The 15,213-nt window shown below is 38.9% G+C and overlaps 6 protein-coding genes across 6 annotated transcripts; 3 read left to right on the top strand and 3 right to left on the bottom strand.

Annotated features, from left to right (window-relative positions):
• Window positions 1-4,268: 4,268 nt before the first annotated feature.
• LOC149933294 (uncharacterized) lies at window positions 4,269-5,254 on the top strand. Its single transcript, XM_090156002.1, has 2 exons — window positions 4,269-5,127; window positions 5,233-5,254. The coding sequence occupies exons 1-2, from the start codon at window positions 4,322-4,324 to the stop codon at window positions 5,246-5,248; spliced, it is 822 nt and encodes a 273-aa protein (XP_090012128.1). The 5' UTR covers window positions 4,269-4,321; the 3' UTR covers window positions 5,249-5,254.
• A 64-nt stretch (window positions 5,255-5,318) lies between these two features.
• On the top strand, window positions 5,319-8,792 carry LOC149933295 (uncharacterized). Its single transcript, XM_090156001.1, has 14 exons — window positions 5,319-5,405; window positions 5,471-5,530; window positions 5,600-5,716; window positions 5,781-5,888; window positions 5,959-6,030; window positions 6,413-6,484; window positions 6,553-6,898; window positions 6,971-7,136; window positions 7,366-7,596; window positions 7,652-7,728; window positions 7,792-7,899; window positions 7,956-8,224; window positions 8,283-8,378; window positions 8,437-8,792. The coding sequence occupies exons 4-14, from the start codon at window positions 5,803-5,805 to the stop codon at window positions 8,759-8,761; spliced, it is 1,848 nt and encodes a 615-aa protein (XP_090012127.1). The 5' UTR covers window positions 5,319-5,405; window positions 5,471-5,530; window positions 5,600-5,716; window positions 5,781-5,802; the 3' UTR covers window positions 8,762-8,792.
• Window positions 8,793-8,808: 16 nt separating this feature from the next.
• On the bottom strand, window positions 8,809-9,830 carry LOC149933296 (uncharacterized). The gene is made up of 3 exons (XM_090157259.1): window positions 9,582-9,830; window positions 9,189-9,514; window positions 8,809-9,136 (listed from the first exon to the last, which is right to left on the bottom strand). The coding sequence occupies exons 1-3, from the start codon at window positions 9,828-9,830 to the stop codon at window positions 8,809-8,811; spliced, it is 903 nt and encodes a 300-aa protein (XP_090013385.1).
• A 455-nt stretch (window positions 9,831-10,285) lies between these two features.
• LOC149933297 (uncharacterized) lies at window positions 10,286-13,151 on the top strand. The gene is made up of 6 exons (XM_090157260.1): window positions 10,286-10,444; window positions 10,536-11,403; window positions 11,477-11,797; window positions 11,865-12,371; window positions 12,459-12,740; window positions 12,805-13,151. Exons 1-6 carry the CDS (start codon window positions 10,286-10,288, stop codon window positions 13,149-13,151), a joined length of 2,484 nt encoding a protein of 827 aa, XP_090013386.1.
• A 759-nt stretch (window positions 13,152-13,910) lies between these two features.
• On the bottom strand, window positions 13,911-14,468 carry LOC149933298 (uncharacterized protein F54H12.2-like). The gene has a single exon (XM_090157261.1). The coding sequence runs from the start codon at window positions 14,466-14,468 to the stop codon at window positions 13,911-13,913; it is 558 nt and encodes a 185-aa protein (XP_090013387.1).
• A 163-nt stretch (window positions 14,469-14,631) lies between these two features.
• LOC149933299 (uncharacterized protein F54H12.2-like) lies at window positions 14,632-15,213 on the bottom strand. Its single transcript, XM_090157262.1, has one exon. The coding sequence runs from the start codon at window positions 15,211-15,213 to the stop codon at window positions 14,632-14,634; it is 582 nt and encodes a 193-aa protein (XP_090013388.1).

A 15,213-nucleotide genomic window follows, 5' to 3' on the forward strand; every position in this document is an offset into this window, starting at 1 on the left:
AATTCCAACGGTAGTAGTAGAAAAGTCTATGTACTGGGACAAAGGAGCCAAAGAAGCCAAAGGAGCTAAATTGGAAGCATAGGTATCCTAGGTTGTTTTTTATTTAAGTTTAGGTATCCTAGGGTGGTATTTTTTTCTCAGCTTTGTTAATTGTACAATGTTTACTATGCGGAATAATACAGGGTGTTTCAGAAGTCAGTACAGTAACTTTGAGGTGTTATACAGGTCGAGTAAAGATGTATGACTGTCTTTGTCGCGATCCTCTGCGCCTAATAGGAAAAGCGCTAGAAAGCGTTAAAGTTTGGCCTAAAAACGCCTAAATGTAAGCTTCCAACGAACACAAGAACTCAGATAGAAAGCCGGTTTTAAAGGGGTAGTAGGAAATTGTACTACCACAAAAAACTCTAAATTTTCGAGTGCAAAAAACTTTTATTTTTTAAAGCAAATGCTCAAAATGTCGTCCTCCAGCTCCTAAACAAAGTCGGCAGCAATGAAGAACTCGCCAAACGGACGAATGATTGTACCCCAACGAATGCGCGACAGCACGTGTGCTGGTCGAAGGTTCGTTAAGGAAGGCCTGCATAGACAATTGAGAAAATAGAACAACAGACCTTGAAATAACGTTTTTAGTCGAAGCAAAACAAATGAGTAGACATGTTGCTAGAAGAAATGTCCAGTCCTGTTTGGAAACCACCTAGCAACAGGTCTAATCATTTGTTTCGCTGCGACTAAAAACGGTATTTAAAGGCCTGTTGGTCCTGTAATTTCTCCATCAGTTTGAGATTACTACCCGGCATGGAGCGTTATCGATATACCACTGAAGAACTTGCGGACATTCATTTTACGTACGAACGAGCAGATGGTAATGCAAATGTTGCTCAACAACTTTACCGTGAAAGGTACCCGAACAGAAATATCCCAAATCCAAGAAATATTACGAATGTCCATCAGCGACTGCGCGAGACTGGTGCAACACGGGTAAGAAATTACTGTTAACTTTATTTTGAAGACGAGATATTTAGGATATTTCTTTAGGCAATCAATCAAGACCTTGGCCGCCCAAGGGATATGCGCAATCCCCGGATGGAAGCGGATGTCCTGCAGGCCTTTCATAACAACCCTTCAACCAGCACACGTGCTGTCGCGCATTCCTTGGGGAACAATCATTCGTCCGTTTGGCGTGTTCTTCGCGATGACGGACTGCACCCTTATCACCGGAAAAAGGTGCAAGATCTCAAAGCGACCGATTTCCCATTGCGCCTCGAGTTCGCACGATGGTTTTCCGAGCAAACCGCCCAAGATCCTGTTTTTACAAGATCTGTACTGTTTAGTGACGAAGCCACATTTTCCAGGGAGGGCATATTCAACACGCACAACCAGCATGTATGGGCCCACGTCAATCCACATGCGACATTTACCCGTGGATTTCAAGAAAAGTTTAGCGTAAATTTGTGGGCTGGAATCGTTGGAGATGTGTTAATTGGTCCGTACATGTTGCCGCCAAGACTAGATGGGACGACGTACATGGTTTTCCTTCGTGACGTCTTACCTGACCTTCTTGAAGACGTCCCGTTAACAATTGTAAGACACATGTGGTTTCAGAATAATGGGGCTCCGGCTCACTTTTCCTTGCGGGTACGAGCGTTCCTCGACGAGCAATATCCAGGGAGATGGATTGGCAGAGGAGGTCCAGTCAGATGGCCTGCAAGATCACCGGATTTAAACCCACTTGACTTTTACCTGTGGGGGTGGATGAAGGAACTTGTCTACGAGACACCAGTGGAGACGGAAGTGGATTTGGTCGCAAGAATACACGCAGCTTCGGAAAAGATTCGTACCACACTTGGAGTGTTTCAGGCCGTACGTTCATCCCTTCTTCATCGCTGCCGACTTTGTTTAGGAGCTGGAGGACGACATTTTGAGCATTTGCTTTAAAAAATAAAAGTTTTTTGCACTCGAAAATTTAGAGTTTTTTGTGGTAGTACAATTTCCTACTACCCCTTTAAAACCGGCTTTCTATCTGAGTTCTTGTGTTCGTTGGAAGCTTACATTTAGGCGTTTTTAGGCCAAACTTTAACGCTTTCTAGCGCTTTTCCTATTCGGCGCAGAGGATCGCGACAAAGACAGTCATACATCTTTACTCGACCTCTATAACACCTCAAAGTTACTGTACTGACTTCTGAAACACCCTGTATAGTATATATCGGTACTTAGAGGACAGAGAACTGGAATCCTACGTTTAAATTACGAAATTCAATATGCCATATATCGGTACTTAGAGGACAGAGAACTGAAACAACGTGTTATGTTTAAATACTATGCGGAATAAAATATAGCATGGGGTTTTTTTTATAAATAATCAATCAAGTTTATTTAAAGAACTATACTTTCTTTAATAACATTCGATGGTTATACTTATAAACTACAAAGGTTCAGTAATTTTCCAAAGATAACTTTGTAAAATATCCATACAAGCTCTAACGCTATCGAAAAGCAAAATTGCAGTATTTTTATTATTTATCTTGGAACGTCGCAAAGCAAACACTTATCGTTATTACTCATGTGGACTTTGTTATCGTAAAGTTCTGACTCTTGCTCCCAAGTAAAATGTTTAAACGGAATGACATCACTTATCTCCACTACTATTGGCGATACCGGCTGTGGTTTATTCTTGATACCGGAATTGGTTGTACATACCATTGTTGACGTCATTGTTTTGTACTTACCATTGTTGACGTCATTGTTTTGTACCAACATTGGTTAAAGCTTATCATGTTTGGCAATCTTTGGGTATAAATAGGAAGGGGAAAATTATTTAGATATCTATTCTCGCTCTCTGATTTTACAAGTCGCTAGCCAGTTTTCTACTCGCCATATAGTTTCGGTTACTTTTTTCCCTGGAAATATTAAGCTATCACGATGTTTCTTTGCGATAAAGTATGTTTAAAGCAAACAAAAATCTTTTACGTCATATTCGCGATAAACATGGAAAAAATGCGTTTCCATGTCCTAGATGTCAGATAACATTTACACGTCGCGATAATTTAACGGTTCATTTAAAAAAAAGAATTCCATGCGTTGTTCAACGCCCCAAAGACGTCGCAGGACCTTCGAACTTAGGAGGTTCTTCTACCGCTCCTAACTCCGTTCCCGCTAAAGGGGCCACCGTCGCAGAAGCCGGCATTGGTAACCTCGATGAATCATCCGTCAACGTGGACGTCGCAGAAGCGACCAGGATCTTGCATTGATTATCCAACTCCTAAAAGATCGAAATCTCAAAGATGCCCTTGTCATACATCACGCCTCTTTCCCCAACCTTCAAATCCCGAACGCATCCATCGTACGTTCCAATGTTATCAACCCAGTCACCGTTAATTCTCCAGACCAAGCTGAAAGTAATCTTTGGAACAATGACGGAGCCATTACAGATTCTCTTCTGAAGCGTGTCAACAATCACTGCGGGAATGTCGAAGATAGTGAAATTTTGCTGAACCAAGATGAAGACGGCCTTACCGAATTTATGACTGATTGGGATGCAACACATCTCAACCCGAACGCTATTCGACATAACGGTGACCAACCTATTTTGATCGACCACGTACAGGACCAATTAGAAGAAATCCAAGCACTTGGTGACGCGGTGTTTTCAGCACGTTTTACGCCGAGTGGAGTTAAAACCGACGCGGGATTGTTTATCAACAAACACAGAGAAGCCATCCATACGTACATCCGGAACAAACTTCAGGCGAAGAAAGGTATCAAGTTTTATATAACAATCCGCGCACGCTATACTCGACCGCTTGCAAACGAAGACGGGATAGCCGAAGTTTTCCCTTATTTTCGCGGTTTTACCCACACGACTCTGCTGGAAGGACAAATCAACCAACAGCTAGACGAAAGTATTTTGAAAATTGTTCAGTCGATGAGCGAATTCGAAGACCAAGGAATCGGTTGGGTTCTCGATAAAATTTTATTTCTTCAAGCAAATATTATAGCATACGCACCCCTTATCGGTGGATCCTTTAAAGAATTACCAAAGAAACTACTTCACAAAAAAGCGCTAATAAATGTTAAGAACACCGAGGACAACAAATGCTTTTTGTGGTGTGTTTTAGCGAAATTACACCCCATGAAAGAACATTGCGAACGTGTAAACCAGTATCTCCCTTTCGAAAACGAATTAAATTTGTGCGGAATTGTGTTTCCTTTTAAACTCGACTCTGATCGACTCAAGAAGTTTGAAATTTCCAACAACGTATCAGTTAAAGGGACTTGAAAGTGGTGGATATGCAAATTTTAGTTATGACGTAGCGAGGGGAAGATGGTTTGGGGGTCAGCAAAAGGAAAGGTGATCGTTTCGTTTGAAGAAAAGTCGCAGAGAAGCGCTGAGTCTGATACAGCGGCGGCGGTTTTGTCATATAACGTTCCGCGTTATCCGTTAGGCTATTTTCGAGTTCTTTATTCTCACATTTTTGTGCAAACCTGGCCACGTGCTCGCGTAATTGTAATGGCAGAAAATAGTAGGAAAAAGAAATTGGCTGATGGCGAGAAACCTAAAGTTGCGGAGAGTAACAGGACCAGAGTAAGCCTTTTAGGATCATATGATATATTTCTATCATTGAAAAACAATTGGATCGAAAAATGTGTTGGCCATACACCTAGTTCCAGCACGGCAAGGCCCATATTTCCCGATGGGTATAAAGATGATTCCTCTATTTATATTAGAACCTCAGCTGCAAATTACGTTCATATTACGGATAATAATATGATAAAAAAACGTGATTTCAGGTCTAACGAGTTATTTTGCAAACACCTAATTTTTATCCATGAAAACTTTTGTAACTTTTGCTACTCTCCTACTTCAACATCTAATCCTCCGAATGTTATTTGCTTTGATCAATCGATTCAATGCTACGTAAATCACAAAGACATGTCGGTCCAGTGTTGTTTAGGTGATGAGGTTGAACGGAATAGTAGATACATTGATTGTTCAGACAAAAACATACAGTGCGATATAACTGGTGAGACTTCTGGTAATTCTGCTGGTAATAAGGTGGTTTTGTCTCAAAATCTCAACTCTCAAGCCCCACAATATCAGAAAAGTGAAATCAATAACAATTCCATGAGGTATGTTGTGAACTTTTGTTGTCAGATGATTTAAGAATTTTCAAAATTATCGCATTTTGTTCTGATGATCTTGTCATTCCAATGTCGACTATTTCTAAAAAGCAGATTCCATTGGGACTAGACCAGTATGAAAAATAAATGATTTTAGAATTATCATGATGGTTTTATTACAGTTATTGCTCTTACATCCCTAGGTCTCCTGAAAGTATATATTCAGATAAGAAACTGTTGCTAGGTTCATATAATTCCAAATTATTAGATACATTTCAATTATCCAGGTATTAAATTTTCCTTGCGTAATCATATTCTTCAAGTTGGTTAATAGTTTTGTGTAATTTGTTAGATCAGAGGTTCTATCAGCTCCGATTTCAAATAATGGCAATACTTTTTCTAACCGAACAAGGTATGTATTCGTAATAATGATATAAAATTATTCACTTCTACAATATTTTAAAAATTTAATTATAACTAGTACGCCAAAAACTTTCAATTATCGAGAAAAACTTCAAAAGGCATTATTGAAGTTGTCGAGTACGGAGAATTTGTATGCTATTTGCAAAAGAAGAAAACTGTATGAAGAAAATATCACGTAAGGAAAATAATAAATTTGTCTAGTTTTATAATAGTTACCTTGCGGCTATTTGAATTTTTAGTCAAAATAAACAAACCTATGATATGGATAGTTCTCCTGCCGCTCTATCTGGAATATTTGAAGACCAGACTAAAACTAATACCACGATTTTAAACTCCGAACCAACTATGTAAGTGTATTGTAGTTTGTAGAATTTTCTCTGGCATGGCCTAGGTTGATTTAGTATTTTAATTAAACAGGGTTGAAAAAGCTAAAGCAATACTGAGCCAAACACCTACCCATGAAAATGTAAATGAAAGTTTTAACACAAGGTATGTATAATTTAAAATATTTGTTATTCTTACTGCTGCCATAAGTAACATAATAACAATAAGTATGACAATTAGCACAAAGTCTTATGAAACTGATTTTCAGAGTGATTTCGTAATCAAGGTTTAGTTCATCACAGAGCCCCTAGTGTCTAAAATACGCTGGAGCTGAAATATACTACTACCAAGGACGATAATATACTACTCAGTTCGGTTGCGATTCCAAGTGTGAGCTGGGAGCGAGTGGCATTGTCGAAAAAATGTTTCCTCCAAAAAATTTGCACAATATAGTGTCATATTTATAGTTATTATGTTATTTAGTCAAATGTTGCTGGAAGTCTTAATTTTCATTTAAATTTGATTAATACCATTTGTACTATGTCAGCATGGAAAAATCTCAAGAGGAACTCATAGAAACACCAAATTCCGCTAATTTAAATGCTAGTTTCATCTCCAAGTAAGTATTTATGGGAGATATGGTATGTTAGCTCAGTACATATGTCACTGTAAAGTTTTTTTATGCAGTGCAACATTTGGCAGTCCTAATAATCCAAATATGCAAATTGATGACTCTGTATGCCAATCAGAAGTTGACAATAACAAAGATTTGACATATTTCACACCCCACTGCTTTGTCGAGACGGAAAAACTAATCTCCTTAGTTGAGGCCTCTGTAAATACGAAATGCATGGTCAATGGTTGTGGCCGGAAAGTTCGGCTACAAAAATATTTTAAAGGGGCAAAATTTTACATCTCTTGGAGGTGCAACAGAAAGTCAAATGCACATAAAGGTTTATGGACTTCTGCGAGCGAGGATTTCAATCTAAAATTTGCCTCTTGTGCTTTGTATTCTGGTAGCTCATTTTCTAAGGTTTGTATAACCAAAATCTCGTTGTAGTCAGGGGTAACTTTACCATTATAATTGCAATAATATTTTAAATAGTTGCAAACATTTTTCTCTCATCTTGGAGTGCAAACCATGAGTTACACTTCACTCTATCAACATCACGAAGAATCCTGTTATCCAGCTATTTTGCAATACTGGGATTCTGAACAAATATCATTGCTTTCCCAAATTAAGGAGCCACTTATTATCTCATGCGATGCCCGTAAATAAGTCCTTTTAAAAAATAATGCTGGTGTTATGTTGAGATCTTCTTTACTCTAAATCGATTTTACCTGCTACTAAGAGCTTGAACATACGAGGGTTGTCTACTCTTTAATAGTAGTAGCAGGTAAGGTGTTTTATAATAAAGACATGGTAGATTTCGATTATTGCTCTACTCGTACTCTAGTAAATTAACTAGTTTTAATGTATGGTTTTAATTAATTAACTAGGTAACGATTCTCCAGGCTTTTGCGCTAAATTTTGTACGTATACAGCTGTTTGTGTAAAAACAAACAAAATAATTGCCATTGAATTTGCGGAAAAAAGCGAAACTGATAACAAGAGTGTTAATATGGAGCCTCTTTGTTTTCGGAAATTAATACAGAAATTAGAAAAGCATTGCCCCGCGGGAATTGCTGAGGTTGTAACAGATGCTCATGTCCAAATCAAGAGCATTTTAAGTAAGATAAATCAAGGTTAGTTAATTAGTAAAACCTAAAATGTTCTTCTTAACAGGAAAAGAATATCCTAACATTAAGCACTCTCATGACATCTGGCATGCCGCTAAAAATATGAGAAAAAGGCTAGTAAAAGTAATTACTAGGTCAAAAACATGTAATATTGGTACTACTATTCCATATTCTTTTGATTTCCAGCTTAGCAAGGAGCGAGGCTGCAATATTATTGAACGATGGATTGATCATCTCATAACGCATTTCTGGTGGTCAGCGGAGAACTGTGACCAAGATGAAGACACAATGAAGGTTAGTAATTATACTTTTGTTATAAATAATTGGTAATTGAAAAAATGCTTTAATAGAAATTGTGGTTAACCTCTCTGCATCATGTGACTAACGAGCACAAGTGGGGTCTTGGAGCTTGTGCCCATGGCGAGTTAGATGATGATGAACACCGTGACACGGAATGGCTAGACTATGAAAGTGTTGCCTATCAAAAGCTTCGCACCTTGATTTGTGACAAAGATTTCTTAAAAGATTTCCATTTCTACGAAAATTTTAGGCACACTGGTTCACTAGAATCATTCCATTCTGTTATTTTGTCATACGCATTGAAAAAATTGCCATTCGGGTAAAATAAATTACTTCAAACAGTGTAACTGTTTTCGTAACAATATTTAATTTTTCAGCTACAAGTCATATATAGCACGGAACTTATTAGCAGTTTTGGATCACAATATGAATGTCAACCGTCCTCAAGCTAAAAATAAAAATGGAGTCTTGAGGTAAAACTATTAGGAAACTTTTTCATTTTTGATTCCAATTTAATGTTTATGTATGTAGGTACAAAGTAAAATGTTCTAAATCTACCGCTAAGCGCTCTGCAGTGCCTGTGAAAGTACCAAAAAGCACTAAACATTCTAAAGACCTGTTAGAATTAACCCTGTCTAAAGAAATTGTAAGGACAGCCCGTGACATGTTTGATGATGTTGTATTGGTCAGAAAATCACTAGCTACTTCTAAACCTGGGCATTCAAAACAAGAACTAATAGACATGCGGGAGGAAAAATCAAGGTTTTCTCAAGAAAGTTATCCAAGCAGAGAGTTGGAAGAATTGCTAAATGTATATGACCTTAATAATGAAATTAGTGATGATAATTCAAAATAATTGATAATTAAATTTTATTAAAACCAGTTTATTGCCATTAATTATTTTTACCTAGCCCCACCACGACCACCCCTATTGCCTCTTCTTCGGAAATTTGCGGCCGTTTCTTTATACCCAGTGTAGATACCAGTAGCGCTGGGATATCTTTGCCTAATTTTATGCACAGCACATGCTGGGACAACTTCTCTTTTCCCCCTCCCCAATGGCCCTATGTGCCAGGCAATAAAGGCTTTGTATGCAGAATGTCGGTAACATCTGCTGTTATCTAGGTACCGGATATTACCATCATCATGTCTGATTTCCATTATTATTTGTAAAGCTGCGCGGTTGAGTATGAGGGCATCAAATGGTCCATCAGTTATGCAACCAGTCCCCCTACAAAAGCAGATTGGTGAAATTTCATCCTTTTAAAATAAAATAAACTTGCCTTCTTTTAGTGCAGCATTCTCTCTCTACTGGGGCTGGCATGTCTCTACAATTTCCACAATTGCACCATGCAGGCAAACCCTCGGGATCCCCAGCTGGTGGTTCTGGAGGGTTTGGTAGGGGTTGTTGCCCAACGTTCACAATGTTCTCCGGCCCAACTTCATTTCCATTAGGTTCTGATGGCATGTTTTCCCCAATCATTTCATTAGGGTTGTCCAGCTCTAGTTCATGACACTCTTCTACATAATCTTCTAATATTATTTGGGGATTATCTTGTAGGATTCCGCACAAGGTCACCAATAGTCGAGTCCGGGACATCTTCGAAATCTAAGCAATTGATCCTTTATAATAGGTGAAATAAAATATATAGACACACAATGAAAGGAGAACTTACCTCTACGGTGCCCCTAACTAGGTTTTTCTTTGGTTTCTTAGTAGTTCTTTTCTTTTTAGCTTTTGGTTCCAAGGGTAAACTTTGTGACGGTTCAGTGTCCAAATATATGCTTGTTTTCCCGTTATTGCACGCGATTCCTCCATCACGACCGCAAGTACAACTCGAGTGGCACTTCCTACCATCCACTCTACAAACACAACTGTTTCTTTTCTCCGAAAGACAATTACTTTTGCATTTGCAAAACTTCATTCTAATTTAGTAAGTTAGCACACGTGGTTTCTTTAAAAATAGGGTTAGAGAGAGCGAGCCCGTCTGTAATACCTAACGGCACAAACAATGAAGGGGGAATGCCTATTTCCGCATTTATTTTCTTGTACTCTTCCTCGTGACGTACACAAAAAGGAGTTCTAACCCCTTTTTTCCTCCCCTCCCGAGGTCCACTAGCAGTATTTCGCCCCCCTTTTCTTCCCCTTGAAACGTCACTCTGACGTTTTTCAAATTCGAAAAACTCTTCAACTTTCAAGTCCCTTTAACATTTTCGCTTATGAAAACTTTGTTTTCCCGCTGTACGTGAGTACGAACTCAGTTGATGAATCGCGGGAAATAGATCTTCTCCTCATAGCTCAAGGGGAGAAACAACATTTCTGTCTTATTAAAAGTTTAAGCCGTCTCTTAAGTGATTTTACAAAGGATTGCAGGACAACATGGTTTTTAGAAGCTGTCTCCATCGCCACTCGGGAACTAACGCGGAAGTAAACTATCGGGAACACATAAAGCATTGCAAAGAAAAAGGTCCTCAACTGATATCCATGCCTACCAAGGATCCAGTGTTGCGGTTCAAAAAATACGGATGGTGTCAAAAAGTAAGTTTATTTTTTTAAAAATTTACAATTTTAAGTAAATATAATTTTAAAACTCTATTAATAAAATAATCAAATATGTTTTTCTAAATAGGTACCCTATACGATATACGCGGATTTCGAGGCAATTCTTCCGAAAATCTACACGTGCGTGCCAGACCCATCATTGTCGTCAACGTCAACCCTCTCAATTCACGTTTCATGCGGATTCAGTTACACAGTAGTCGATCCAGACGGTACAGCGAGTAAGCCGTATACTTACCGAGGGAAAGACGCGACGCAGATATTTCTACAAAAATTGCAAGAGGAGGAAGCTATCATTTCCGTCAAGATCAAAGAAGTAAAACCTATGAATTTATCACGAGGCGAAGTGTCGTCGTTTATAGCAGCCACAGTTTGCTACGTGTGCAAAGTTACTTTTACGGAGGAAGATTACAAGGTGCGAGACCACGACCATTATAGCGGGACTTTTCGTGGCGCCTGTCACAATTCATGCAATCTAAAACTTAAAGCGCCCAAGCATATACCCGTTTTCATTCACAACTTAAGTCGTTATGATTCGCACTTGATAATGCAACACATTGGGACCATCAAGGACAAGAACATTGACTGTATACCCACCAACTCCGAGACCTATATTTCATTCTCTCTCGGAAAGCTAAGATTCGTAGACTCGTGCCGCTTTTTAAACGCTTCGCTGCAAACCCTCGTTGAAAATTTGGCGAAGGACTCGCCGGATCAGTTTAAAATTTTAAACTCGGAATATTCTCCGGAGCAGGCCAATCTTTTGTTGCGAAAAGGAGTATACCCATACGAATACATGACGTCAGAAGAAAGATTCAATGAAACTTCGCTTCCCGATAAATCGGCGTTTTATAGCAGTCTCACCCAAGAGGAAATCAGCGATACTGACTATCAACACGCCCGAAATGTCTGGGACACGTTCGAAATTAAAAATCTAGGTACGAATTTTCACTTAAATTGTAGTAGAACTATTTTCATTTCACATATAATTTTAAAAATTGTTTTACATAGGCGAATTTCATGATCTCTATTGCGTTGTCGATACAATTCAACTTGCAGATGTGTTCGAGTCGTTCCGAGCAATGTGTATCAGCTACTATGGTCTCGATAGTACTCACGCCTACACGGGTCCGGGCTTCGCTTGGGAAAGTGCACTGCATATGACAAAAGTACATCTCGATCTTTTTGTTGATCCCGACATGCACTTGATGATTGAACGGGGTATTCGCGGAGGTGTCTCCATGATAAGTCACCGTTTTGCGAAAGCTAATAACCCGTACATTCCACATGACTACGATCAAGACAAACCGAATACCTACATTACGTATTTAGGTGAGTGTATAAACTTCGTATTATCAGTAATTTCATATTTAACCTTTTGTTTTCTCTACTCTAAAAGACGCAAATAATTTATACGGGTTTGTAATGAGCGATGCCATGCCCATGAATCATTTCAAATGGGACACCAACGTGAAAATCAAAAATATCGCAAATCATCCGGACGACCACAAAATCGGAGACATCTTGGAAGTTGATTTGTCATACGCGGAAGATCTTCATACGGGACATAGCGACTACCCACTAGCCCCGGAAAGACGTACCATAAAAACCACCGACCTATCTGAATTTTCCAAAATGCAACTGCGACACCTAGGAATTCCGGAAAAAGATAGTTTGCCAAAGTTAGCTCCGAACTTGAATGACAAACAGAACTATGTCCTTCACTACAGGAACCTCAAGTATTACCTGGAAAAGGGTATGAAAATCGAGAAGGTTCATCGTGTTCTGTCGTTTGAACAAGGACCCTGGTTGCGTGAGTACATACATTTCAACACGGATAAGAGGAAGGTGGCTAAAAACAATTTTGAGCGGGAATTTTTCAAATTGCAAAACAACTCCGTGTTCGGTAAGTGATAAAACTATTAACGTTGAAACATTTTCACAAAAAAAAAATATTTTTGACCAATAAAAACAATTCTTTTAAACTTTTCAGGGAAAACGATGGAAAATCTCAGAAACAGAATCCAATTTCACCTCGTGCAAACTCCGGAAAAAGCGGTTAAGAAGGCGAACTCTCCAGCCTTTGAGAGGTTCACTATATTTCAGAATGACCTCGTCGGTATTCAAATGACGAAAAAGAAGTTGGTACTCGATCGACCACTATTCACGAGGTTTACAATTTTGGATCTCTCCAAACTGGTTATGTACAAATTCCACTATGACATCATAAGGGAGCAGTACAAGGACAATGCTAAACTATTATTTACAGACACCGGTTTGAATCTGTACAATCTTATATATATAGCGTGAACTCTAATCCCTTTTTTTTTCAAATTCAGACAGTCTCACTTATCAAATTCAAACGGATGATTTGTACGCCGACTTTGCCGAAAAAGCGGACCACTACGATTTCTCTGGCTACCCGTCCAATCACCCACTCCACAGCGACCAAAATAAGAAAGTCTTGGGAAAGTACAAGGACGAAATGGATTCCGTACCGATTCGGGAGTTCTGCGGTCTCAGGCCGAAAATGTATTCGATTCTTTCCGACAAGGGCGGAAAAAAAAACTGCAAAAGGTATTTGCAAACGGGTTGTAAAAAAGTCAGTGCGTCACGAGCATTATCGGGATTGTTTGTGAAAACGGAAAACCACCATCGCCGAGATGACCAGAATCATCAGCAATAAACATGAACTGTTTACAGTTCAACAAACGAAACTATGCCTAAACCCCTGCGATGATAAGCGGTATATTTTGAGTGATGGTGTATCTACTTTGGCCCATGGTCATATTTTAACCCGCGAATGTAATTTTCGCGATCCCGCGCCCCTCCGCGTTGGAATTGGGGTACCCCAGAACGCGCGCCCTATCCGCGCTGGGCTGCTCGCGAATTATAGATATGAAAATATGTAAAAAGATGTAAATTAACCTGAAATAAATTTATTTGAAAAACTTTATTGAAAACCTCTTGTACATGTATTCTTCAATCATACGATCATTTATAGTTTTTAGCTCTCCGAGGGGACTATGTCCCCTAGGAGGGGTTATATTATTTTGAAACTTTGAAACAATATCGAACATTTTAATACCTCTACATCTATTCATAGCGTAATAGACGCAAAAGCCACCGCACGTTTTACTGTTGTCACTTTGTAGTTGTTTTGAACTAAAAGTTACAGTTTTGCTATTTCTTTCCACGAAATGATGAAATTTAAAAAAGTCTGGAGGGTATCCGAAAGAGTCGAAAAACTCGGTATTTCGATTGGACGAAAAATAGATAACTGTCCAATGCTCTCCGTCGGTAGTTGATGGGCCGGTGTTAACAACGTAAAGTGCCGGAAATAACTTAACATATTTCGGTAATTCATCGGATGCATAAACGCAACGAAATAAATCCCTGGTGTGGAAATCACTTCGAAGGATTTTAATTAATTGTAAAGTGTTCATTAGCTTGTATAATCGAAAACCACGGTTCTATTTTTGTCAATTTCCACGAGGTTTTGATATTCGGCGTAGTGCAGTACTGTAACCGTCTTCGTTAAATCTTTTTCAAACTTTAATTCTAATCTCACACTTCCGTTCTTTATCAAGTGAAAATGATCGGCCGAGTGACTGAGGTCTGGAGTGAGATCGAAAACAAAGAGGCAGCTCCCTTCAGCGAATTCTTCGCGATTTATAAAGTTTCCTTCATAGATATTAAATTGTCCAGTTTGGAGAAACAAGTTAATGTACGATCTCATACACGTTCCATCTCTAAAGTTTGGAGTAAGCGGTTTATGGGGGATACAACTACCGTCAACGTACAGAGCAATATGGTTTACACCATAGTTCTGGAAATTGAAAGGAGATTTAGAATAATCGCCCAAATATGCCCCCTGATCCAAAACTCCAATTACAACTTTCTTCGGAATTTGAGAACTAAATAAGTTGTCCCTCGTAGACATTTTAGATCCCACGGGTATTGTGAATGTATTACATTCCGATCGAATAATGGGATATTTCATTGTGCCACGTTCTAAGGCTTTGGCGTGTGCTAGTATAATTTCCGGGATAAGTTTCACTTTTCTAATGTAAAGCGACGCTGTTATATACTTTAGCTTGTATTTAACGTCTCCTTTCGCCTGAATGCAGAACTCGTTTGGATTTTTTATAAACTTGAATTTTAAGTTAAGCATATTCGGTAAAAAACGTGATTGCTGACACGTCTGTGTGAACGGTTCCGATCATGTCAATTGTTCCATTTTTCGAAAATGCCATTCTTTTCTTAAAACCTTCGTTACTATCGCAATCGTCAAATTTCCCGGCGGTGTCCTTATAGAAAAGGGCACTTGTCAAAAAACTTTCCTTGGCCGGTCCACCGAAAGTTAGTAGAGTTTGAATCATGCTTTTATAAGCGTAATTATGAGCGGACGAAGTAACCGACCGTTCGTTCATGATCAAATGTACTTCGCTGAACAAACTATGTAAAAACAGATTCACAGGGCCCACGGTATCTTTGTCGTAGTCGGGAGTGGTACCATCAGGTTTAATAATTTTAACTTGCACGTGAAGAAGTGTCTTAGACAAGTCTAAATACGTTTCAGAGTTTCCAGGAATATCGAAATTAATGTTAGAATTTTCGTCGGCATTAGACACGGAATTGAATTCCACCCATTCCCCACTCGTAATTCCGGTTTGCGTAAGTGGCACCTCGAAAAGATCCAATTCCGAGTTAGTACATCTTCCGGACTGATGATGAATTAGAGGCAT

This window comes from Leiobunum rupestre, chromosome 8 (assembly GCF_980474605.1).
Source record: "Leiobunum rupestre chromosome 8, qqLeiRupe1.1.hap1, whole genome shotgun sequence".
Lineage (NCBI taxonomy): Eukaryota > Metazoa > Arthropoda > Arachnida > Opiliones > Sclerosomatidae > Leiobunum > Leiobunum rupestre.